The sequence below is a fragment of the Bombina bombina genome, chromosome 2 (genome assembly GCF_027579735.1).
Source record: "Bombina bombina isolate aBomBom1 chromosome 2, aBomBom1.pri, whole genome shotgun sequence".
Lineage (NCBI taxonomy): Eukaryota > Metazoa > Chordata > Amphibia > Anura > Bombinatoridae > Bombina > Bombina bombina.
Genome location: NC_069500.1, coordinates 81,206,964 through 81,234,080, shown reverse-complemented (window position 1 = coordinate 81,234,080; position 27,117 = coordinate 81,206,964). Strand labels below are relative to the sequence as shown.

General features: G+C 36.4%; 1 protein-coding gene across 9 annotated transcripts in view; it reads left to right on the top strand.

Moving 5' to 3' along the window:
- Positions 1-27,117, top strand: part of TCF4 (transcription factor 4) — a 652,106-nt gene that overhangs the window by 143,642 nt on the left and 481,347 nt on the right. For 6 of the 9 annotated variants that reach the window (XM_053701135.1, XM_053701132.1, XM_053701130.1 and 3 more), the window contains exon 4: positions 15,990-16,049. The exons of the other annotated variants lie outside the window; for them this stretch is intronic. In XM_053701135.1, the coding sequence (XP_053557110.1) occupies positions 15,990-16,049 (60 nt within the window). The remainder of the gene's footprint in view (positions 1-15,989; positions 16,050-27,117) is intronic. 9 annotated transcript variants of the gene reach the window in all.

Sequence of the window (27,117 nt, the reverse complement as noted above, 5' to 3'; positions counted from 1 at the left end):
CAATCCAGCCTGGAGACCTATGCAAGGCTGGAACAAAGGAAAGCAGGCCAGGAAACCTGCCACTGCTACCAAGACAGCATGAAATGCGGGCCCCCGATCCGGGACCGGATCTGGTGGGGGGCAGACTCTCTCTCTTCGCTCAGGCTTGGGCAAGAGATGTTCTGGATCCTTGGGCGCTAGAAATAGTCTCCCAAGGTTATTCTCTGGAGTTCAAGGGGCTTCCTCCAAGGGGGAGGTTCCACAGGTCTCAGTTGTCTTCAGACCACATAAGAAGACAGGCATTCTTACATTGGGTAGAAGACCTGCTAAAAATGGGAGTGATTCATCCTGTTCCATTAGGAGAACAAGGGATGGGGTTCTACTCCAATCTGTTCATAGTTCCCAAAAAAGAGGGAACGTTCAGACCAATCTTAGATCTCAAGATCTTGAACAAGTTCTCAAGGTTCCATCGTTCAAGATGGAAACCATTCGAACACTTCTTCCTTCCATCCAGGAAGGTCAATTCATGACCAAGGTGGATTTCAAGGATGCGTATCTACATATTCCTATCCACAAGGAACATCATCGGTTCCTAAGGTTTGCATTCCTGGACAAGCATTTCCAGTTCGTGGCGTTTTCTTTCGGATTAGCCACTGCTCCTAGGATTTTCTCATAGGTACTAGGGTCCCTTCTGGCGGTGCTAAGACCAAGGGGCATTGCTGTAGTACCTTACTTGGACGACATTCTGATTCGAGCGTCGTCCCTTCCTCAAGTAAAGGCTCACACGGACATTGTCCTGGCCTTTCTCAGATCTCACGGATGGAAAGTGAACGTGGAAAAGAGTTCTCTATCTCCGTCAACGAGGGTTCCCTTCTTGGGAACTATAATAGACTCCTTAGAAATGAGGATTTTTCTGACAGAAGCCAGAAAAACAAAACTTCTAGACTCTTGTCGGATACTTCATTCCGTTCCTCTTCCTTCCATAGCGCAGTGCATGGAAGTGATAGGTTTGATGGTAGCGGCAATGGACATAGTTCCTTTTGTGCGCATTCATCTAAGACCATTACAACTGTTCATGCTCAGTCAGTGGAATGGGGACTATTCAGACTTGTCTCCAAAGATACAAGTAAATCAGAGGACCAGAGACTCATTCCGTTGGTGGCTGTCCCTGGACAACCTGTCACAAGGGATGACCTTCCGCAGACCAGAGTGGGTCATTGTCACGACCGACGCCAGTCTGATGGGCTGGGGCGCGGTCTGGGGATCCCTGAAAGCTCAGGGTCTTTGGTCTCGGGTAGAATCTCTTCTACCGATAAATATTCTGGAACTGAGAGCGATATTCAATGCTCTCAAAGCTTGGCCTCAGCTAGCGAGGGCCAAGTTCATACATCAACCATCAGGGGGGAACAAGGAGTTCCCTAGCGATGGAAGAAGTGACCAAAATCATTCTATGGGCGGAGTCTCACTCCTGCCACCTGTCTGCTATCCACATCCCAGGAGTGGAAAATTGGGAAGCGGATTTTCTGAGTCGTCAGACATTGCATCCGGGGGAGTGGGAACTCCATCCGGAAATCTTTGCCCAAGTCACTCAACCGTGGGGCATTCCAGACATGGATCTGATGGCCTCTCGTCAGAACTTCAGAGTTCCTTACTACGGGTACAGATCCAGGGATCCCAAGGCGGCTCTAGTGGATGCACTAGTAGCACCTTGGACCTTCAAACTAGCTTATGTGTTCCCGCCGTTTCCTCTCATCCCCAGGCTGGTAGCCAGGATCAATCAGGAGAGGGCGTCGGTGATTTTGATAGCTCCTGCGTGGCCACGCAGGACTTGGTATGCAGATCTGGTGAATATGTCATCGGCTCCACCATGGAAGCTACCTTTGAGAGACCTTCTTGTTCTAGGTCCGTTCGACCCACTCCAGCTGACTGCTTGGAGATTGAACGCTTGATCTTATCAAAGCGAGGGTTCTCAGATTCTGTTATTAATACTCTTGTTCAGGCCTGAAAGCCTGTAACCAGAAAAATTACCACATAATTTGGTATATCTGTTGGTGTGAATCTGCAGGATTCCCTTGGGACAAGGTTAAGATTCCTAAGAGTCTATCCTTCCTTCGAGAAGGATTGGAAAAAGGATTATCTGCAAGTTCCTTGATGGGACAGATTTCTGCCTTGTCTGTGTTACTTCACAAAAAGCTGGCAGCTGTGCCAGATGTTCTAGCCTTTTGTTCAGGCTCTGGTTAGAATCAAGCCTGTTTACAAAATTTTGACTCCTCCTTGGAGTCTCAACCTAGTTCTTTCAGTTCTTCAGGGGGTTCCGTTTGAACCCTTACATTCCGTTGATATTAAGTTATTATCTTGGAAAGTTTTGTTTTTGGTTGCAATTTCTTCTGCTAGAAGAGTTTCAGAATTATCTGCTCTGCAGTGTTCTTCTCCTTATCTGGTGTTCCATGCAGATAAGGTGGTTTTGCGTACTAAACCTGGTTTTCTTCCAAAAGTTGTTTCTAACAAAAACATTAACCAGGAGATAGTTGTGCCTTCTTTGTGTCCTAATCCAGTTTCAAAGAAGGAACGTTTGTTGCACAACTTGGATGTAGTTCGTGCTCTCAAATTTTACTTAGCAGCTACTAAGGATTTCAGACAAACTTTGTCTTTGTTTGTTGTTTATTCTGGTAAACGGAGAGGTCAAAAAGCAACTTCTACCTCTCTCTCCTTCTGGATTAAAAGCATTATCCGATTGGCTTATGAGACTGCCGGACGGCAGCCTCCTGAAAGAATCACAGCTCACTCCACTAGGGCTGTGGCTTCCACATGGGCCTTCAAGAACGAGGCTTCTGTTGATCAGATATGTAAGGCAGCGACTTGGTCTTCACTGCACACTTTTTCTAAATTTTACAAATTTGATACTTTTGCTTCTTCTGAGGCTATTTTTGGGAGAAAGGTTTTGCAAGCCGTGGTGCCTTCCATTTAGGTGACCTGATTTGCTCCCTCCCTTCATCCGTGTCCTAAAGCTTTGGTATTGGTTCCCACAAGTAAGGATGACGCCGTGGACCGGACACACCTATGTTGGAGAAAACAGAATTTATGTTTACCTGATAAATTACTTTCTCCAACGGTGTGTCCGGTCCACGGCCCGCCCTGGTTTTTTTAATCAGGTCTGATAATTTATTTTCTTTAACTACAGTCACCACGGTAACATATGGTTTCTCCTATGCAAATATTCCTCCTTAACGTCGGTCGAATGACTGGGGTAGGCGGAGCCTAGGAGGGATCATGTGACCAGCTTTGCTGGGCTCTTTGCCATTTCCTGTTGGGGAAGAGAATATCCCACAAGTAAGGATGACGCCGTGGACCGGACACACCGTTGGAGAAAGTAATTTATCAGGTAAACATAAATTCTGTTTTTTCTTATGAATTATTATGCCTATAAATTAGGTTATAAAACGTGTGACTTGGTAATTTACATACACTCATGAGCAGCTTTGCACACTGCTCAGGGAAGTGGGTGCAGATAAGTTAAATCTAATTTTCACTGTTCACAAGTATTAAAAAAACAACAACAACCACCTTCAGGTGTGGTGTTTAAAGAACACATTTATCTCCTTAGAACATTTATTTTCTGATTATAGTGTCCCTTTAAACACCTTTTGCTTTTTGTGTAAGATTGTGCTTAATCCACGCTCCCTACAGCGACCTCAAAGCAAATTATGCAACCTGCAAATTAAAAAGTTGGTTTAGACATCTATTTGCAGCATTTGGAAAAACTAACTGACAGATTTTGCTTTTTAGACTTCTCTATGGAGTGTGGGGTAAACATGCAGTTCTACAGAAAAGCAAGAGGTGGTTAATTTAGATTAAGACTTTTAAATATTGAAATTGGGTGTGTATTATCCATATAAGGATATATAGAGGATGGACTGTCCCATTAACTTGCACAATATAATCAATTGGAATGGATATAAATGATATTGTAAAATATCCTTCCCATGATGTATATATGTATTGATCATCTAATAAAGTACTCTATTTAATCCTTATGAAAGAGCACAGTTTATACATGTTAATTTTTTTGCATGAAAAAATGTTCAATTTTAAACTGAAACGTATATAGTAGTACAAGTTGTGTAGTTCCTGCTAATGCCTGCTGGCTGTTATATACTTCCTGACAATGCCCATTGGCTAATGGGTACAATTTGCAAATGCTTATTGGCTAATAAGTACCCATCAGCCATTGGGCATTAATAAGAATTACACAACTGATACTACTGTATTTGTCTACATTTGAATTTAAGCTGCTTTCATTTCAAATTGTATTCAGGCACAAAAATCCCCAAAACAGTTGAGTACATTGCCCATTAAAACTATATGCCCCATAAAACTAAGATAAACTTGTTCAAGACTTTCATAACTTGCAAAGTAAATTTAAACTGGTTCTTATATTTTATTAAGCAATTGAAAGATAATATTTTACAAATGTGAAGAATAAGAAGGAATTGTTTAAAACTTACTCTCCTACCCATTTGATCACTATAATTGCTACCTTGTATACCGCCTATGTTTATAGCGCTGCAGAATCTGTTGGCGCTTTACAAATCACCGATAATAATAATACTTTGAATTTCTGCACAAATCTAAATGCAAAACATGGTAGCTGTCCCAGGAGCAGCCAGTTACTATTTCCTGTACAGCCCACTAGAGACCCCTTCCATTGGCTGTGTGGATATAAATCATTACATTATATGCAGTAAGTTGCCTGTATCTGCCATCAACTTGTTAGGAGGATTTAACATTTTCTGAAGCTTATTATGCTCAGGAATTCATTGTGGGAAACTCACCTTTAGTATTCTGCAATAAAATAGTGATTTGTGCATTCTCTAAAACATTTTGTTTGTTGCAGTTATTCCTTCATGGGACATGTAAGTCAGAAAAAACACCATAAATCAATAGAACAGTTTTTTAAGTATTATATAAAGTTTATTGGTTAAAAAAACCCTGCTTCTGTCAATGCAGCCATGATAAATTTGTATTAGCTTAGCCTCAGCAAGTCTCCAGCCAACAGAGGTCGTAGGTCAAGCTATTGACGCTTCTGTTTAGCACAGCTGTAGTTGGGGAGGGAGATAAATATTCTATTTTAAAGGGACATTCTAATTTATATTATGCTGGAGTATATGGTAACATTTGAAGTATTTTGTTTAATATCAGTGTTTAAATAAGTTTGCTCTTCCTGTTATTACTATGTAATTGGCATCTTTTACACCCTACTGCTGATCTTGGAGCATATGCTGTAAAAAAAGAGAAGTGCTCAACTGGGTATGGACAGAACTCTGTTGCTGTTTATGATGTCGGCAACACAGTGTGCAGCCTCTTTTAGTTCTTTTGTGCCTTTTAAAGAAGAGCACTTTCCTGCAGTATATCAGCCTGGTCCCATTCTCAATGTTTTTCAAGGACAGTCCAGCTCTGAAATACCATGCAACTATTTTAAAGGATTTTTACAGATAACCCCAGCCGCTGTTTGCACTAAGCACACACTTGATAGGCACGTATGATACATATGGAAGAGTAAGCAGCTACCTAGGTTTCAGGATTTACAACATTAGTGTAGTGTACAATGCGGCCATCTTAGAGGTAAAGGGATATGATTTAGGTAGAACATACAATTTTAAACGACTTTCTAGTTTACTTCTATTACCAATTTGCTTAATTCTCTTGGTATCATTTGTTAAAGGAGCAGCACTACTGGTTTCTAACTGAACACATGGATGAGCCAATGACCATCGTTATATAGATATGCAGCCACCAATCAGCAGCTAGAGCCTAGGTTCTGTGCGGTTCCTGAGCTTTGCTAGATAAACCTTTCAGCAAAGGATAACGAGAATGAAGCAAATTAAATAATAGATGTAAATTGGAAAGTTGTTTAAAATGGTATTATCTGTATAAATCATGAATGTCTAATTATGCCTTTACTTTCCCTTTAAAAAAAGTGAGATTTGTTTGCCCTTTTTTATTTTTAACATGTATATTTCAAAATTACTGTACGTAAAATGTTTTTTTTAAACCTTTATTAGTAACGGTGCAAAATAAATGACTCCACTAATTTAGAGTAAAGTAAAATAAATGTTTATGTTCATTGATATAAATAAATGAAGGACCCTGCTGATGAAAGATGTCACCATATAGATTTTAATGATATTGTTGGGCTTTCTGGCACATAAACAATAAGCATAAGCTCAGTAGGTCGGAGAAGCCGTGTGTAAGTTTGCATCTACCTTGAAAAAAGTTGCACAATAATCTTATAGAACACAAAATGCTTGTAGCAGTAGGAAGGAATTCTGCATTGCAATATGTTCAGTGAAGCAGAAGAGGAATTTTAAAAGAAACCGGTCTTATAAGTACAGAACCTCAGGGGTCATAAAGAAATGACTACTTTCTGTGTTACTAAATGCTCATAAGACATATGGCTGTTTTGAATAAAACCATAAGTCTGTGTTCTGTTATGAATTCTTTTGATCTTGTGATAGCATGCGATACCTGCCCACTCATTTTTACTGGTAGCAGTAGATTAGAAATACCCTTTAAAGCCGTATCTCATTGATGTGACATCTGTGTTGTAACACACATCCACATAAATCATGTGCTAATATGGATTCCACGATCTACCTTACAGAGATGCAATCCCACAAAATCAATCAGTTTGTACCTTAGGACATATTTACTTTATTTTTAGAATCTTTTATAATATGAACCATAAAATAACATTTAGAAACAAAATGACATCTATATGGTCAGGTTCTTTGATGTTAGAATGCTTGTGACAGTCTAAATGGATTCCCAAATGTAACTATGAATACAATGGAAAAAGAAGAAAAAAGATTATAATTGCAAACAATATACCTCCTGTTTGTAGTATCAAACTGCTGCAGAGTTTTTAAACTAAAATAATGAGTTTAAATATACAAAATAATCTTTACATGAGTATTGTGGGATTAGATCGTTGTAAGATAAAACCCAGGGCTTGACAATTCCTGACACCTTTGGCTCCTAAAATTTGATTTACATAATTATTTTGAATCTTTTATATGTAAAATACTCATTAGTTTTCCAAGGTTTGTGTGGTAGGTTTCTCAGTACTGTTAGTGGCTCCTAAAAATATGTAGATTTGTCAACTCCTGGTATTAAAAAAAAAATAAAAAAAAATAAAAATATTTCCTTTCATTTTTTTGGCACTGGCCTAAAACTCACTGCATTGGAAGTGTAACCAAGATTTTGGTGTTTAAGTAAATGGTTAGCTCTGATCTAGATAACACACACTAGGTATGTGCCGCAGTTGTGCAGTCATAGTTTATCTTTTGTGTATATAAATCATACACATGCCACAATAACATAGTCTGAACGCACTGTTATAGTTCTATAACAACACTGCAGAGAGACCTCCCTCCTGGCATTAAAGGGACAGTAAAGTCAAAATTAAACATCCATGATTCAGAGCATGTAATCTTAAACAACTTTCCAATTAACTTTTATTATCAGATTTGCTTTGTTCTGCTGGCATCCTTTGTTGAAGAGTAAACCTAGGTAGGCTGATTTGAGCTTAGGAGAGTGCACATATCTTTAGAAGTCTATGGCAGCAGTATTTGAAACATTGTATAACTCTACTATAAACAATGTGCAAAAACAGGTGCACGCTCCTGAGCTTACCTAGGATTACTCTTTAACAAAGGATACCGAGAGAATTAAGCAAAACTGATGATAGAATTAAATGGCAAAATGGATACTCTATCCAGTCAGTTAAGTTTAATTTTGACTTTACTGTAACTATTGTAACAAACAACACAAGCAGCTCCACATTTGTAGTAAAAAAGGAAATCTTTATTTCAGCTCATTAAACATGTTTATTAAAATATATAATGTTAAAAATCAAATCAACTTATATGCTTATCACAAATCAGTGTTCACCTTAGATGTACAGTGAGATTTTTTTTCTTAACATAAGCCCTATGTGTGAACCGCATTAAATGTTAGACAAGAAAACTCTTGTTTAAAAAAAAAAAAAAAATTAATAGGACATTAAACCATCTTGGTTTTGTAAAAAAAAGGTGCTTTTACCACGTTCCCTAGAAAGGTCAAAATCAAATTCTGTAACCTGCAAAGCAAATCTGTAATTTATACAATTTTCAACAGATGGAAAACCAAGGTTACAGATTTTGCTTTTCCGCCTCCTTAAGGAGCGTGGCATGTAGCATAAGTTTTGCAGAAAAGAAGTTTAAAGGATTACAAAACTTTTTTTTTATTTATTTAATATAACCGGACTACAAATTTCACATAACAATCAATATTCTATCATCACCTACTTTTACACTCCAAAAAAGCGGCTCTACATTTTAAAATATTTTTATTTTCGCTGATTACCTCACTCAATCCAACCCTCAAATATGGGCTGTACAAGAGGAAAAGCAATCTCCAATCAGATGCCAATTTTATGCATATGATTATGTAACAATTTCTTCCAACTGCGCATGTGTACTCTGATTGTGAACTTCACGCAAGCGCATATCAAGCCCCTGATGCCGAGATTACCCACATAATGTCAATGGAATCTCGCAAGTGACGTAAAGATTGATGCTTCAGAAGCTAGCGCATGCACATAATGGCAATCTTCTGCCATTTTCAAAACCTGGGTTATCAGTCTGGATTGGACTAGGGAAACGCATACCCTGAGGTGGGTTTGGAAATCAGACCATTTTAAGGAGATGATTTCTACTAAATGGTACAAATTTGAAACAATGTAATTTTCAAACTGCTATAAAATGTCTTCATTTTGTGATTACTGATAACTTTTTTGGGGGGTTTAGTGTACCTTTAATGTCCCCTTTAATATTGTAATATTGTTCTTTCTTTACACGTAATATTAATAGATACATTTGGGAAAAAATTATTTTCAACAATAGTTGTTTTATTATTTGTACTAGGCGATAAATTTACAAAAAAATTTAAATTACAGAAAAAAAATAAACAAAGCTATCCAAAAAAAATGTGTTAACCTAAAAACTAATACGCCTATAAAAATAAAAAATCCCCCTGAAAATAAAAACACCCCCTAATCTAATACTAAACTACCAAGCCTTAAAAGGGCCTTTTGTATGGCATTGCCCTAAGTTAAACAGCTCTTTTACTTACAAAAATTACCAATTACCCCCTAACAGTAAAACCCCCCACCCACCAAACCCCCAAAAATAAAAGAAAAACCAACACTAAAAAAAACAAAAAAACTACCCATTGCCCCTAAAGGGGCATTTGTATGGGCATTAAGCTCTTTTACTGCCCTTAAAAGGGCAAGCAGCTCTTTTCCAGCCCAAAAAAACCTATTAAAAAAAAAAAAGCCACCCCCAAAAAAACTAAGACTAAGCCCCACTAACCGTTCATGAAGTCCAGCGGAGAAGGTCTTCTTCCAGGCGACTCCATCATCTTCTATCTTTATCCGGAACAAAGGCGGCATGGAGCGGAGGTGCGGGGCTGTCTTTCCCGATGCGTGAATCCTCAGTGGCGTTCCTTGGCGGCATGGAGGCTCCTCTTAATCCGATGTCCGTCATACACTGAAGTTTGAATGCAAGGTACCGCAATCAATTTTGGGTACCTTGCATTCCTATTGGCTGAAATTTTGAAATCAGACAATAGGAATAGAGCTACTGAAATCCTATTGGCTGTTCAAATCAGCCGATAAGATTTCAGTAGCTTGATTTCAAAATTTTAGCCAAAAGGAATGCAAGGTACCCCAATAAATATGGGGTACCTTGCATTCAATCTTCAGTGTGCGATGGACGATCGCATGAAGAGGAGCCTCCACGCCGCCGAGGACCGCAGCTGAGGATCCACGCATCGGGGATGGGAGCTCCGCACCTTCGTTCCGGATGAAGATAGAAGATGATGGAGCCGTCTGGAAGAAGACCTCCGTCGGACTTCAGGAATGGTAAGTACCTATTTGGGGCTTAGTGTAAGGAATATTTTTTGAGGGGGGTTATTTTTAAGATTAGGGATTTAATGGGCTGAAAAAAGAGCTGATTGCTCTTTTAAGGGCAGTAAAAGAGCTGAATACCCTTTAAAAGGGCAATGCCCATACAAGGGGCAATGGGTAGTTTAGGTTTTTTTAGTGTTAGTTTTTTTATTTTGGTGGGTGGGGGTTTTTAAATGTTAGGGGGGATTTAGTAATTTTAAAATGTAAAATAACTGTTTAACTTAGGGCAATGCTCTACAAAAGGCCCTTTTAAGGGCTATTGGTAGTTTAGTTTAGGGGTTGTTTTTATTTTGGGTTGAGCTTTCTTATTTTCATAGGGATTAGGTTTAATTGTTGATAATTTTTTTTTCTGTAGTTTTATAGTTTTTAATTTTTTGTAATTTTAGATTTTTTTTGTATTTTAATGTTGGATTTTATTTAAGTGTAACTTAGTATTGGGATTAATTTAGGGGGTGTTAGGTTGGGGGGCTTAGTAATTAAATTAGTTATTTGCGATGTGGGGGGTTTTCGGTTTATGGGTTAATTAGGTTTATTGCGATGTGGGGGTTTGTCGGTTTAGGGTTAATAGGTTAATTAGGTTTATTGCAATGTGGGGGGTTGGCGGTTAAGGGGTTAATATTTTAATTATGTTATTTGCGGATTAGGGGTTAAATACTTTATTATTTTGCGATGTGGGCTTGTTGTAGGTTTCGATGTTTGTTAATACTTCATGCGGGAGGTTAGTTTTTTTTGTTATACTTCGTGCGGGTGGTTACATGTTTTTTATTTATTTCTTGTGCGTGGTTATTTTCAGAATCCACCGGGATGCAGCTTTGCTGTATCCAGGAGGATGCTTTTGCCTCGTGCAGCCAACATTCCTTTGAGAATGCGTGCACAACTGGCTACAACGACGGATGCGTTACAAACACGATTATAGTATAGATTATTATTTCTTAGTAACCCAGACAGAAATACTTTATTTAGTACACAGATAATCATAAATAGAAAATAAAATAACATACCTCCCCAGCCCTCCTAGTGATGTATACTTACATATCAGCTAGATGTGGCATGCCCTCTGAATGTGCAGGGATACGATGTAGCATTTCACAGGAACTGTCTCATGGGATTGAGGGTATATTTTATTTCCTGTTTTAAGATATTATTGCACTTAATAAAGTTCTATGAAGAGGTTAAGAAGCTGTATCTGAAGATTTTGTTTATTGCAATATTCCTTTAGTTAGGATGCCTGTTCTCTGTAGGTATGAACATTGTTTCGGAGTCGGAATAAAGCTTCAGTGTACAGTTCTGAGTACCTTTTTTAAATATACTTTAATGATGTATAAACTTATATTAGTGGACATCTATTGACTAATATCTTAATCATTACAATATTGTGCACTTTTTTTTCTAAATATATTTTGCTTTTCCTTGTTAAGTATGATCGTAATCATATATTTTGGATAAACTCTATACAATAGCACAATTAAATATTTCAAATACACATTTAGATAATTAAATTAAATATCAGTCTAGGTCACTTTTTTATTGTGTTTAACCTTGAAAATACTCACATAATCTGTATTTTAACTAGTGAACTAAATACGTAGACATAGAAATTTCCCTAAGTCCTCATTTAACATGTGACAAACATATACTATAAAAATATGCAGTCCTCAAATTAATAAAAAGACGAACTGTTACCAAAATATTTAAATATGTTAATTAAAAAAGAAATAGTAATCAATTAAAAATAATTTAAAAAAATAACTTGATATTATATCTTGTCAATTAATGTTAATGCATCTTGCAGTTTAATGTGTTAATTACATACATAGATATAATTTTTTTTAGTACGTTTTGGCTTCCTGTAGCAAATAAGAAATTACTAAACCAGTTTTCTTATTTTTTTTACTTAAAACTTTCATTCCTACTAAAGGACTATGAGATACAGTAGAATAGCATAAGCATCAAATGCATAGTAAAAAGACAATGCAATTATATTTACTCTTATTTCAAATGAGTAGTAGCTTTTTTCTTCTTCTAAAAAATGTCAGTTTCCTTCCATTTCCCCATCTCCTGTATCAGTTTCTTGAAACTTAGCATGGGTTGATTTTGTGTACATAGATTTGCAGGGGAGAAATGGCAATAATTAAAAGGTCTAGGGCGCAGTTATACCCTGCTCGCAGCCACAAAAGTAATTATCAAATATTCAATATAATGCACATGATTACATGTGGGTTGATTGCTGCAGGCGTACACCTGATGCACATTTTGCCTCAGCTTTGTCAAAAAGTTTTTTTTTTTCTTACAAAGCTGAGGCGAAACGTGCGTCGGGTGTTGACTTAAGCAATCAACCCACATGTAATTATGTGCATTATATTGAATAATTACTTTTGTGGCTGCTAACAGGGTATAACTGCGCCCTAGAACTTTTTCTTAATACAATTGTGGCAACAGCTTTTGAGAGTATAGGATACACCCATCTGAGTTTTCACCTTTGTGGATGTCACAAAATCATAGCCTACAGTTACTAGGAATCTTTTTTTAATCAAAAACTGAGCCACAATGGACTTTACAGTTCTATAGTTTGTTCCCTGTGAAATAACACCTTAATATGGGCTAGATTACAAGTGGAGCGCAAAATATCATTTTCGTGAAATCGATATTTGCGCTCCACTTAGTAATACCAATGCACTCAAATGTGCGCTGGTATTACAAGTTAGGTGCACTGCGACCGCAATCTCAGAGGTTTTGCGCTCACAAGAACGCACTTTCATTGGCTCCAATTGTAGCCTTGATCTCATGTTGTCAAACACGGCATAAGAACTTAGCGCAGCAAATTTAAATATATATGTATATGTATATATACATATATATTTGTGTTTAATAGTGTATATAAACATATTTACACATAAACATACATGCATATACAGGCATACCTCTTTTTATTGTGCTTCGATTTATTATGTTTCGCAGATATTGCTCTTTTTACAAATTGAAGGTTTATGGCAACCCTGTGTCAAAGTCAACCAATTCTATCTGTACCATTTTTCCAACATATGCACATATAAACACATAAATACACATAAATACACATATATACACCTATAAATACACACCAGCAGCAAAATGATTATGACACACTGAAGGCTCAGATGATGTTTAGCAATAAAGTATTTTTTAATGAAGGTATGTAAAAAAAATTTTTTTATTTTTTTTGTGTTAAACAATGCTATTGCACACTTAATAGACTACAATATAATGTAAACATAACTTTTATATGCACTGGGAAAGAAAAAAAATTAGTGTGACTCACTTTATTGCTATATTCACTTTATTGCGGTGGTCTGGAACCGAACCCGCAATATCTCCGAGGTACGTCTGTACATAAATATTTATACAGAACATACAGTTCCCATGGACCACAATGTAAAGGCATTTTCAGTGGCATTTTTTTCTAACTTCCCACCCCCGCCAATTTTAACCCCATAAAACTGCTTTGTGTATTTTTTTTAAAAAAATTAAAGATTATTTTATTTTATATAGAAACATACATCTGATCTCTGGTTAATTTTCAAAACGAGCTCGCGGTAGCAATAACCAGCCACTTTTAATGGCTGGTTATTTATTGTGTGCCCGAAAACGGGCGAATTTGCCTGTTTACAGGACCGCAATAAATTAGCGCTCCACTTGTAATCTAGCCCTATATATATTATTGATTAAATAATTTAATTTTGGCATTTTTTGCATTTGTTTAGTGCTCTCCTTTTTTTTTTCTTCCATGTTTTAATGTTGGTATTAGAGGTTAAGTTTTACTTTTGACCTATCCCTTTGGTATTAGAATTTAGTTCCAGTAGTGTGTGCTGTACAGTGCCATTATAATGATACCATTACATCCTCTAATTTATTAGAACATGCAGTTTTATCACTATTGCAATATGTATAAACCCATAGGTAAAATTCCACTTTGGAGCTGCACAGCCCTTTAACTATGTGCTTAAGCACTGTTATATGCCAGCAATAGTGCAATGATTAAATGCTCTAACACAGTAGAACATTTTCTTTCCACACCTTGTTTGCTTCTTTACATAGAAGTAGGTTTTGCAACAGATATGTAAAGTGGCTCACTATTATTATTACCTTTTTATTTGTACAGCGCCACCACATTCTGTAGAGCGGCATATCACATATTTATATTTAATTTCCTTCTAGCCTAATCTATAGAATCCTGGCTTTAATGCTTTACAAATTCTCTTTTTATTCTCTAGATTTAGGAGCTGCCTAGCTTTATTTGGTTCAAAGCTGCCAGAACTGTGACTTTTGTTGAAATTCCCCATTGACAACAATGAAGAATGCCCGTGGCTTTGGATCTTATAGAAAATGCCACTTAATCTTCTCCCTTATTTACAGTACAGTATTAGATAATCCAGCAAAGATAAGAGAATGCTAGTAAACATTGTTATTAATAGTGTTTAAAGGTCAAATCCTTTACTACAAATATTGCATTTTTACTGTGGAGCTGCTTTAAGAGAGCGCAATAAACAAGTAGCACTAACTTGTAGGGCCTATTTAGTTTATTGACATTAAAGGTGCATTTACTCAAAAAGTTCTATTGTGCATATAAATATATTGTAAACAAATGTTAAAGGGACAGTAAAGTCATAATTAGACACTCAAAATTTAGACAGAGCATACAATTTTAAACAACTTTCCAATTTACTCCTATTATTTTATTTTCTTCCTTCTCTTGTTATCCTTTGCTGAAAGGTTTATCTAGGAAAGCTCAGGAGCAGCAAAAGAACCTAGGTTCTAGATGCTGATTGGTGGCTACATATACCAATTGTCATTGGCTCACCCATGTGTTTAGTTAGAAACTACTAGTGCATTGCTGCTTTTTCGACAAATGATACCAAGAGAATTAGGCAAATTTGATAATAGAAGTAAACTGGAAAGTTGTTTAAAATTGTATGTTCTACCTAAATCATGAAAAAAAAAATTGTGTTTTATGTCCCTTTTAAGTAGAATATGTTTCAATTAAAATGAAACAGTATCTAATTCTCATTGGCTGATAAAGACAACTCTTGCAACTGTTGGGGGACATGGACAAGGCTAACAATAAAACATTGGTTTATAGAACACATTAACACAAAATTAAAAATACATGAAATTAGTTTATATATTTTAAATACCCTCTTTTAGATGAACATGAGAACATTTAACTACAGTGATACGATTCAGTTGCTCCACGTTAGGAGTAAACTAGTCTACAGACATTAATACCATCCTTATAAGTCCTTGCTCATTTTATTTTTTTTTAACTGAGGGAAAAAAATATTCACAAGATAAAGCAAGTGAAAGCCTTCTCAAGGTTATATTTCCTGGCGTATTACTTGGCCAGTCTTTTTTTTTTTTTTTTAAAGTGCAGTGTGTTTTAGGCCTCTGCTGTTATGGATGAACTGTTTTTGCATCCAAATGCTACTTTTGTACTTTGAACGTCTCCATTTGCATCGCATGTAACTGTAACTTTGTCATTTATAGATGAGTTTGTGTCCTTGTCAGTACCTTTTCCTTGTCTTGCTTGCCCGGTCTTCCTATAACGTTCCGCACTGTTCCATCTTGTTCCTCTCGTTTATTTCTTCTAAGCACAAATGTATCTGCTCCCAAGGATGCCCTTAAAAGAGAAATTCACAGAATTAGGCAATTAAGCATTATTGCACAACAGGGGATGGAAGAAACGTACGTTATTTACACCATCTTTCAGCAAACCTTACATGCTGACATTTTGTTCAGTCCGCTGGGTAATGTGTGTAAATAATGCACAAACCTCCGCATTGCCAGCCATTTTACAATATGGTTATAAAAGTTGTATGGCGTTCATTTAGCAACTATACAAGGGGCATAGGAAAAGTGATCATCAGCAGAACCACCGCTTGTTTACGTAAATCTGTTGTCTGATATTAACTTATTGATAGTGTACACGATACTAATAATAACTCTGTTCCTTCTTCCTTCTGCCCTTCAGAAGCTGTCATGCAGTGTGCAAGCCAGTGTGCATAGCCATCCACCCCGGAGGTGGCTGCATGTACGTGTATATTGTTTTTATTCCCTTTCATTCTATGTTCTGCTAAATGTTAAATAATGTTACTTGGGCTTGTATGTATTTGTCAATACAAAGATTAAAGGGACATGAAACCCAATTTTTTTTCTTTTATGATTCAGACAGAGAATCCAATTTTAAAAAAGTTTCCAATTTACTTCTATTATCAAATTTGCTTCGTTGTCATGTTCTTCTTTGTTGAAGAGATATCTGGATAGGTAACATGCACGTCTGGAGCACTACATGACAGGAAATAGTACTGCCATCTAGTGCTCTTGCTAATGTATGACATTGTTGTAAAACTGCTCACAAATAGTGCTACAGACACGTGCACACTCCTGAAATTACCTTCCTGCTTTTCAACAAAGGACAACAAGAAAATGAATACAATTTCAGAGCAGAACTGGAACGTTTTTTTTTTTTTTTCAATTGTATTCTCTATCATAGTCATGAAATAAAAAAAATGGGTTTTATGTCTTTAATATTTTCTATAAAAAATGTTCTGTATTTATTAAGTGATTTATTGCTTTTTTTCCATTAAAGGGACATTAAACACTAAATAAATGCTAGATATAATGATGCATTCGAAGAAAAAAACTTGTAGATGTATTTTTTTTTAAAAAGTTTCATTAGCTACTTAAATAAATAAATAAATGACAAAATAAACGTTTTAATGTCTATAAAACTATGGGAGCTGCCATGTTGTAACTTAGGTTACCTTATCTGCTGTGGCCAATTAGGGACCGTTATAAATAGGTCACTAGAGTGTGCAGCCAATGGCTGTGTGGAATATAACAGTGTTCTGCAATTCCGTTTTAAACAGGAACTGAAAAGCTCGCAATTTCAGAATGGAATTAGAGGAAAGGGGGACAAAATAAATAATGAAAGTGTATTGTAGAGGTTTTTTTATATATATACGATTAATCATTATAAATTACCATCTCAAAGTGTTTAATATCCCTTTAATCAGAATGTCTAAATATTACATTTTGGTTACAAATATAAATAAATTCCAGTCAAAATTAAAATGCACAAAGATAAATTGCATCTTTGGATAGAAGCATATTTACAATGCTTCCAGTAAAAGCTATTGTTTTAGTGTTAGCATTTGTCTCTGCACATGTATGTAAAGTGTATCTAGATATTCTCAGTACATCAGCATATTAAATACTGCAGCTGCTAGCAGAGACAGTGGGGCTTGTATCGTGTCAGCAATGATGCAAAATGAGTCATTACCAGGTGATACAAGCACCTTAGACTTTCTGAGGAAGTGCTGAGAATAAAATGCTGGTGCATACTTAAATACATTCTTAAAACAGCTATTTTATTAGAATCATTTTTGCCAATACAGTACATGTATATTACAAAAATGCTTCTATTCAAAACTGAAATGCACCTGTGTGTATTCCAATTTTGTCTGGAATGTCCCTTTAAGTCATTTTAGTCTGATATTGTTTCATCTTATTTTAAAGCAATGTGTTACAGGCTGTAGAGTGTGTGTGTGTTTAGAGATATAGAGAGAGATTTAGATTTATAGATGGAAACACATTGTCTTGTCACACGTGTGTCTCATATTTGCTAAAATTGCAAGCTAATTCAAAGAATTGCAGAGGTGATAGTTTATGTTTGAGAAAATTAAAGTGCTTTATAGTGGGAAATAACTGATGCTCTCATTCGTTAGAGCATATTAGTTTTTCACTATTAAAGCGATACTGAACCCAAATTTTGTCTTTTGTGATTCAGATAAAGCATGCACATTTTAAGCAACTTTCTAATTTACTCCTATTATCAATTTTTCTTTGTTCTCTTGCTTTCTTTATTTGAAAAAGAAGGCATCTAAGCTATTTGTTGTGTTCAGAACCATGGAAAGCACTTGTTTATTGGTAGGTGAATTTATCCACCAATCGGCAAGAACAACACAGTATGTTCAGCAAAAATGGTCCGGCATCTAAACTTACATTCTTGCATTTCAAATTAAGATACCAAGAGAATGAAGAGAATTTGATAATAGGAGTAAACTAGAAAGTTGCTTAAACTTGCATGCTCTATCTGAATCACGAAAGAAAAAATTTGGGTTCAGTGTCTAAAACTCTATGTATTTATCCGCCGCAAAATGAGTTAAATACATAGGTAAAATACTTCTGGTGAGCCACAGAAAACTGCTGATCCTGCACTGAATCTGCTGCTGAGGCACAACCAGCTGTGTAACTAGCACTGCTGTTTGGCTCAGCTGCAGTTTCTGCTAAGGACCAGCAATTCTTTGTGGCTCCCGAGCAGTACTACACCTGTGTGTTTAACCCCCGCAAAGGAGTTAAATAAAAGTGATAAAACCAATGAGAGCATGTCAATTTTCCACTTTAATGGCTCTTTAAGTACATTTTATCAAATGCAGTGATATATTTTTGTTGAATTTAAGGTAAAACTATGTTTTATTTAATCGCACCATATTGTACTTAATCTTGAAAGGACAAGAAACCAAATTTTTTTTTTTAATGATTCAGATAGAACATACAATTGTAAACAACATTACAATTTACTTCTATTATCTATTTTTTTTGTGGTATTCTGTGTTGAAAAGGATACATAGGTATGCTCACAGCTGCTGATTGGTGGCTGCACATATATGCCTCATTTTATTGGCTCATCGGTTGTTCTGTTAGCTCCCAGTAGTGCATTGTTGCTTCTTCAACAAAGGATGCCAAGAGAATGAAGCAAATTGGATAATATAAGTAAATTGGAAAGTTGTTTAAAATTGTTTTCTATATCTAAAATCATGAAAGAAAAATGTTGGGTTTCATGTCCCTTTAAAAAAAAAAAGCCTTGTGGTATTAAATCAATGATAGTTTTATTTTTTTTTAATTGCTATTGTCAATATTTTTGGATTTGTAGAGTTAATCTAATTTTTTTTCTATTCTTAGAAAGGCCTTACTAGAATTATTTAGAACCCCCCACACACACACTTCCTTCCTATTAATATAATTTGCCTTGTTGCCTTTGTAATACATAAGTTGTTTGAATCTAAACATTGCCTCTTTAACCCTATTATATTTCTTGGCTTTGATCTGTGATCGTACACGAGCAATCTCGTCTGAGAGCTTGGCTGATTGTTTTCTGCCTATTAAGTTGTTCTTTACTGTGAAGGTCACAGGCTAGTTGACCTAAGGAACCACCATTCTGTTTCCTTCTCTTCACCATCCTGGCAATACAAAGGCCACAAATATATACCTTCAGGGCAGCCCACACTGTTGGAGCTGACACTTGATCAATGCTGATAAATTCAGCAACAGCCAAGGAATTAGGGATATTGGTTTCTTCCCAAAGATACTACAAGAGTCGCCATGCACTCCTAAACTGTGACCTGAGGGCACACGCCACAGTAATGGGGAGAGAATCATAGTCTGACCAAGAGCATATATGCATATGGGAGTCCAGGATTAGCTATTTGTTTCTGTGTGAAACCTAAATAAAATTTCTATTCTGCTGTCCCTCTCCTGTGGATTTTTGAATATAGTCCAGGATCCCATTCAGGGACCAAGAATCAGAAAAAAAATAATACAATCTAGAGTATGCCCGAGCCGAAAAGAAGGTATAAACCTTTTTATAAGGATGATACGACCACCAAACCTCAAATAGATTACATTTTACTATCACATCACAAAATTTGGATGCAGATGAATTGTGTCATGAGATCTACCCCTCCTCAATTTTTTATCATAATTTGGGTCTTAGACCAAATACAAATCTCCTCCTAATAGAATGGTACCCTGTTTTAATTGCTCAACAAATGTCAAGACATGTTTAATTATATTGGTTTCAGGCATTTACACCAAAGTGTATAAAGTACAATTAAGTTTACAGACCCAGATAATGTACCTGCCTTCCGCATATCTTTCCACAAATACCTGCTCAAAAAACACATTTCTGTGCACAAGGATTGCAACTTCCCTGGTTTTATCCCAGTACGAGGCTTCTAGGACACTGGGGAAGTGAATGGACTTAAGGGGAACAGGTTTGTCAGATAACCAATGTGTCTCCTGAATATATACTACATCAGCTTTCAGCTTCTTACAATAATTGTTTATGACACTCCATCTCTTTTCATAGATAAATTCAAACCCTCGTTATTCATTAGTTAAAGGACCATTAAATATAGTAGAATTGCATAATAAAATGACAAAGCAATAGCATTTACTCTGAATTTTCAAATTAATAGTTTTTCTAACAAATTTCAAAATTTCCTTTAACTTGCTGGACCTCTGTATAATGTGAAAGCAATCAGCCAATCACATACTCCTACACATATACACTGTGAACTCTTGTGCATGCTCAGTAGGAGCTAGTGCTTCATAAAGTGTGCCTTTAAAAAGACAGTACATAATGGAAGTAAATTGGATAGTCTTGTAAAACTTGCTCTAAATCATGAAAGTTTCATTTTGTCTTTAGTGTCCCTTGAAACAAATGCAGAAAATTGCCGCGGTGTGCAACTTTCATCTTTTTCTTTAACTGTTAGGGAAAACGTGCAAGACACAAATATCTGTGCATGTGGTGCCTCTCCTATTGGCTGCACCACACACTTGTGAAGAGGTGGCTGGGGGGGGGGTTTGCAAGAGTATGCTTGATGTAACACAATCATTGTTTAGTTTACCATCATTTTGAAAACGTTAAAGGGACAGTATACTGTAAAATAGTTTTTCCCTTAATATGTTTACAATTGCTTTTTTTACTGCAGAGTACAAATGTATGAAAATTAACTTTTTAAGGTTTATTTCTGTATATTAAAGCTCTGATTTTGTGTTTTGAAGCCACAACCTAATAAAATAGGTTGAGCTTGTAGGTATAATCAGATCTCATTACTGTATCACATTGTGTACATATACATGCTTCTTTATATTATATCTGTCCATAAAACAATCACCAGTACTTGGAGAGAACAATGGAAAATCAACATTTTATTACCTTATCTCTGCTATACCCCACTGGGAGTGTAATCTCTTCTGCTGGCTGTGTTTACAAAGCTTATCTATAGCTGGTACGCGCGGCCACAAACTTTCCGCATAGGTGGGGATACCACATGCTAAATCAACTATTTCAAATGCAAATATAAGGGTAAAGGAGCTACTTGTAAACAATTTAATACACTCCAGCAGGTAAAGTGGATCATTGGGAACAAATTAAAGGGGAGAACATTTTTGAGTAAACTGTCCCTTTAAAGCCTTTTTTTTTTCTTTCTCTTTTAACACTTTTTTTTAATTAAACAAATGAAGGGGGAAACCCCCAGTTATAATTGTACACACAGCATAGCTCAGCTTCACTGGTCTGGCGACCCTCAGAGACCCAACATGTATGTACTCGCCATATGAAAAAACTCCTGACTCAATCCCTAGAGGTTTATTGGACCATGACCTTGTTATCTAGGGGGTCTGATCTTTCAGGTTATCCCTGATGGACATATCTTTTACATTTGGGATCTGGTGCTAAGTGTGTTGGGTTTGTTCCAGTGTGTTGTTTGCTGCATGCTTTCCTGTATACGTCTTCTGCACTATACAGTTCCTAAGTCCAAAGCTCTATCAGATAAATATTTGTGTACCGTAAGGTTGTTTATTTCTTATTATTGAGGCTTATAAGGAACAGAAAATATCAGTTCCTAAAGCCACATCCAATGCATCTTTAACATATTCTTTATTGAAGTCTATCACTAACCAAAAGGTTGTGCTTGGTGTAAAACTATCTTATTATCCATTGTTGCTGCTAGGTCAGGATCCTCCATGCAGGAGTTAAGAGTTTAGCTTTTACAAGGGCAGCCATATTGTGCTGCTGCATCAATTCGCTTGAGTGTACTCTTCTAAGTAGGTGTTCCTGCAATACTTCTGCAATTAGATGCATGTATCTAGTGGGTTTTTCCATTCTTCAAAGAAGTTATGTTGTATTGTTCTACCAGTTGTGCTGCTGGAAACAGAGAATCCAGATATTTTAGTAATCCTTTTGGAGGAGTTGAATGATAAAAAAAAATATTCCTCTATGGTCAAGCAGTTTTATGCTGTATGCAAGTCTAATTTACTGAGGCAAACTATCAATTATATGATGCTTTTAAATCTAGGGGAGCATCCTCCTTATATGTACAAAAAATGCTATGGATTGTAAGGCTTTTCCTGACATTTTAGGGGTTAAAAGCAACAGTCTGTGGTCTTACACTATGTTCTAACATCAGGGTTTTCTTCACAGAATAATCCTGGTTTTGCCTCGATTTTATTGCACCCCACCTTTTAATAGTTTTTTTCTGTAATCAGATCTATTTGTTTAAATCCGTTATTTTATGCTTTAAATTAGAGTATTGTCACAAATCTAAGGATTTGGTTCCCCTCACAGTTATGATCTTATGACTAAGAGTCTTAGTTATAGAGCTTCCCTTGGTTTATCAGATTCTCAAAGGGATTTAATTGTTGATTCTTCTGATAGGAGCTGTAATCTTTTTTGTAAGAAAGAGGAAGCATAAGGATTAAGTGTCCATTTGTATTACAGATCAAGCGAAGTGATTGCTTAAGGCAATAATTTTTACTGTAGATATTAACGAAGATATTTGTCTGAATGGTGTGAAAAGTGCTTTAATTGTTAGGCGGTGAAAATTGTTTTTACCCATTTACCTATGGTTTCATTTAATTTCTTTGAGTAATAGCCCATAGACAAAGATTCTTTCTAGCAGTTTAAAGTTTTGATCTGTTTATTATTATCGTATATCCTCTTTCGGTGCATAGGAAAGTTTACTATGATTCCTTAAAGGATCCAATGGATAAGCGGGCCAAGACAGCCTTAAAAAGTACACTGCAGTGTGTACTATTTATAAACCAGCTATTTATTGTGCATGCATGTTAAATATTTTCTTTTAATATGTTAGCTCAAAGCCAGGCACTATGGTACCAACAGCATCTTCAAAATTAGGCCTGGCGCTTGGATTTGTGAGCCTTGTAGCTATCGACATGCAGCTTGCGTTTAAAGTTAAGATACTTAGGCCTCGTTTCCATTGAGTCTGTAAAAATGGATCCGTAAGCCACCGAATTTGCCAACATCTAAAAATAGATTATGGCTCCATTTAAGTACCAGGTTTCCATTTAAAATATTTTGTGCAATGTGTACAGCTCGTCTTTTCGTCTATGCATAAGTTAACGTTATGTTAACGCTTCCATTCAACGTTTATTGCTATGGTAACCCGACCTTAAATTATAAATACTAAGGTTGGTGCCTGCACTCCTTACATGTGATCGGCTAGAGATGGAAAGACACAACTGCAGTGTTAGGAGTTTGGTGGTTTTTGAGCTAGGTAGAGTGATTTGGTCACCTAACATACAATCAAAGAATGCGAAGAATTTATTTTAAATTAAGGTCATCCATTTTTTTGTTCTAATTTATTTTTAAATTTTATTTGTATATGTAATATTTAGTGCTGCCCGAGGCAAGCCTAGTTGGAGTTATATACTTGATTATATTTTTTATATGTAAGTACATATTGAAATATAATTAAGAATATAACCCCAACTAGGCTTATGCCTGGGACAGCACTAAATATTATATATATGTATAAAAAAAAGAGAAAAGCTTGTATTGTTTGCAAACTTTAATAATTCAATGGAAAATAAGCCTCAAAAAGTTTATTTTTTCCTTTTTTTACACCTAGTTGAGGATGTCGTAATGTTTGAAACTTTAACGATAGCACCTGCCATGTTTTACCTGTCTGCACCTTAAATGGAAACCTGGTGTAAAATTTTAATTTTCGGCCGCCATTATTTTCTATGGGGAACGTAATTGTCAATAACGGTGGAAAACGCACCAACAACATTTTTTTGTTTTGTGTTTTCTCAAACCCAATTGAGGCTCTATGGAAATCAACCTTTATTTGGGGCAGATCAACCTCAAGGTGATATGATCTGTTTACACTTTATGTCTTTAGGTTTAGGAATAAGATTTTAAGGTTATTCATCAAGTGTATAGCAACTGCATATTATTATTCTATGGAAATTGCCTGGGATGTGGGATTGTCCAGAAATAGAACTGATGGTATCATGATAAAATATTAAGGTAACAAGATATTTTGCCAGAATTAGAGATCTATGAGAATTCATAAGAGACGCTTAAGTGTTTTCTTTTACATTTGCACTTGCATATTTATTTCCTCTGATTGCTATATTTCCTCTGGTGATACAAGAAAAATCCTATCTTGGCTCTGGTGAAGCTATGGAGAACCTAATTTTCAGATCTGACTTTTTTGCTCAGCAGAAGTAAAGATTATTACCCAAACTCCTCAATCTTTTGACTCATGGTCTGTTTAATTATCAAGACATGTAAGTGCATGTTCTGATGACTTGGTTATGAAGTCTTTATTCTAAAGAATAAAAGGTTTATTCTCAAGGTAATTTAAACCCTGTTGCCTATTGTAACTGTTGTAAATTGTAAGCCTGGATAGTTTTTCAAGTTCGTATCAAGAATCTTCAGTGGGCTTCCATGTGTTATTCTGATCTTGGCAGTTGTGAAGGACGGCATAGAAGTTTCAGGGCTCTGCTCTTTTAGTTTTTCTTCAGTGAAAGTTTGTCCTTCACTTTAATGTTTTCACAAACTTCCAGACTCTGGAGAAATGTTTTTGCGTTTTTTAAAGTGTCCTAATCCTCCTTATTATCTAAATGTGGTTATGCAAGTTTGCAACATCATTCTTTTGAACTAGTGCATAGGTTTTCTATGAAATTGTGAACATTTTCTTGTGGCTCTTTTCACAACCAAGGTTGGTGTCTGTGCATGGACTCTACATTGTGCCCATTTCTTTCTCTTGTTAAGTGTATCCAGTCCACGGATCATCCATTACTTATGGGATATTAACTACTCCCCAACAGGAAGTGCAAGAGGATTCACCCAGCAGAGCTGCTATATAGCTCCTCCCCTAACTGCCATTACCAGTCATTCTCTTGCACCCAACGAATAGATAGGATGTGTGAGAGGACTGTGGTGATTATACTTAGTTTCATACCTTCAATCAAAAGTTTGTTATTTTATAATAGCACCGGAGTGTGTTATTCCTTCTCTGGTAGAATTTGAAGAAGAATCTACCTGAGTTTTTCTATGATTTTAGCCGGAGTAGTTAAGATCATATTGCTGTTTCTCGGCCATCTGAGGAGAGGTAAACTTCAGATCAGGGGACAGCGGGCAGATTAATCTGCAAAGAGGTATGTAGCAGCTTATTATTTTCTGACAATGGAATTGATGAGAAAATTCTGCCATACCGATATAATGTAAACTCAGCCTTAAATGCAGTAGCAGCAACTGGTATCAGGCTGTCATGTATGTATATTTTACACTTCAGTATTCTGGGGAATGGCACTTCACTGGAATTATACTGTATGCATAAAACTTTAGCCTAATTTGCAGGGACTAGCAACAGGATTTTTTATAACACTCAATTTATTAATGTTAAACGTTTTTTGCTGGCATGTAAAATCGTTTAATTTTCTGAGGTACTGGGTGAAAAAATGTTTTGGGCACTATTTTTTTCCACTTGGCAGTCGTTTTATTTAATTTATGACAGTTTACTGATCTCTCTCACTGTTATGTGTGAGAGGGAGGGGCCTTTTTTGGTGCTTTTGCTACGCATCAAAAAATTCAGTCAGAAGTTTATTGTCTTCCCTGCATGATCCGGTTCATCTCTGCAGAACTCAGGGGTCTTCAAAACTTGTTTTGAGGGAGGTAATCACTCACAGCAGAGCTGTGAGATTGTAGTTGACTGTGATAAAAAAACGTTTATTTCTGTATTTTTTTTTTTTTTATTTTTTTTTTCTGCTATCAGGGTTAGTTATCCTTTGCTAATGGGAGCAATCCTTTGCTAAAATTGTGTTTTTTACAAAGATTTGATGCTATAACTTTTCAGTTTATTAATTTTCAACTGTCATAACTTTTTCTGTGCTTCTTATAGGCACAGCACGTTTTCATATTATAGTAAATTACTTGAAAAGTATTTCCAAGTTGCTAGTTTATTTGCTAGTGTGTTAAACATGTCTGATTCAGAGGAAGATATCTGTGCTATATGTGCTAAAGCCAAAGTGGAGCCCAATAGAAATTTATGTACTAACTGTATTGATGCTACTTTAAATAAAAGTCAATCTGTACAAATTGAACATATTTCACCAAACAACGAGGGGAGAGTTATGCCGACTAACTTGCCTCACGTGTCAGTACCTGCATCTCCCGCTCGGGAGGTGCGTGATATTGTAGCGCCGAGTACATCTGGGCGGCCATTACAAATCACATTACAGGATATGGCTACTGTTATGACTGAAGTTTTGGCTAAATTACCAGAACTAAGAGGTAAGCGTGATCACTCTGGGGTGAGAACAGAGTGCGCTGATAATATTAGGGCCATGTCAGACACTGCGTCACAATTTGCAGAACATGAGGACGGAGAGCTTCATTCTGCGGGTGACGGTTCTGATCCAAACAAACTGGATTCAGATATTTCAAATTTTAAATTTAAGCTGGAAAACCTCCGTGTATTACTAGGGGAGGTGTTAGCGGCTCTGAATGATTGTAACACAGTTGCAATACCAGAGAAAATGTGTAGGTTGGATAAATATTTTGCGGTACCGGCGAGTACTGACGTTTTTCCTATACCTAAGAGACTTACTGAAATTGTTACTAAGGAGTGGGATAGACCCGGTGTGCCGTTCTCACCCCCTCCGATATTTAGAAAGATGTTTCCAATAGACGCCACCACACGGGACTTATGGCAAACGGTCCCTAAGGTGGAGGGAGCAGTTTCTACTTTAGCTAAGCGTACCACTATCCCGGTGGAGGATAGCTGTGCCTTTTCAGATCCAATGGATAAAAAGTTAGAGGGTTACCTTAAGAAAATGTTTGTTCAACAAGGTTTTATATTGCAACCTCTTGCATGCATTGCGCCTGTCACGGCTGCAGCAGCATTTTGGTTTGAGTCTCTGGAAGAGACACTTGAATCGGCTCCATTAGATGAGATTACACACAAGCTTAAAGCCCTTAAGTTAGCTAACTCATTTATTTCAGA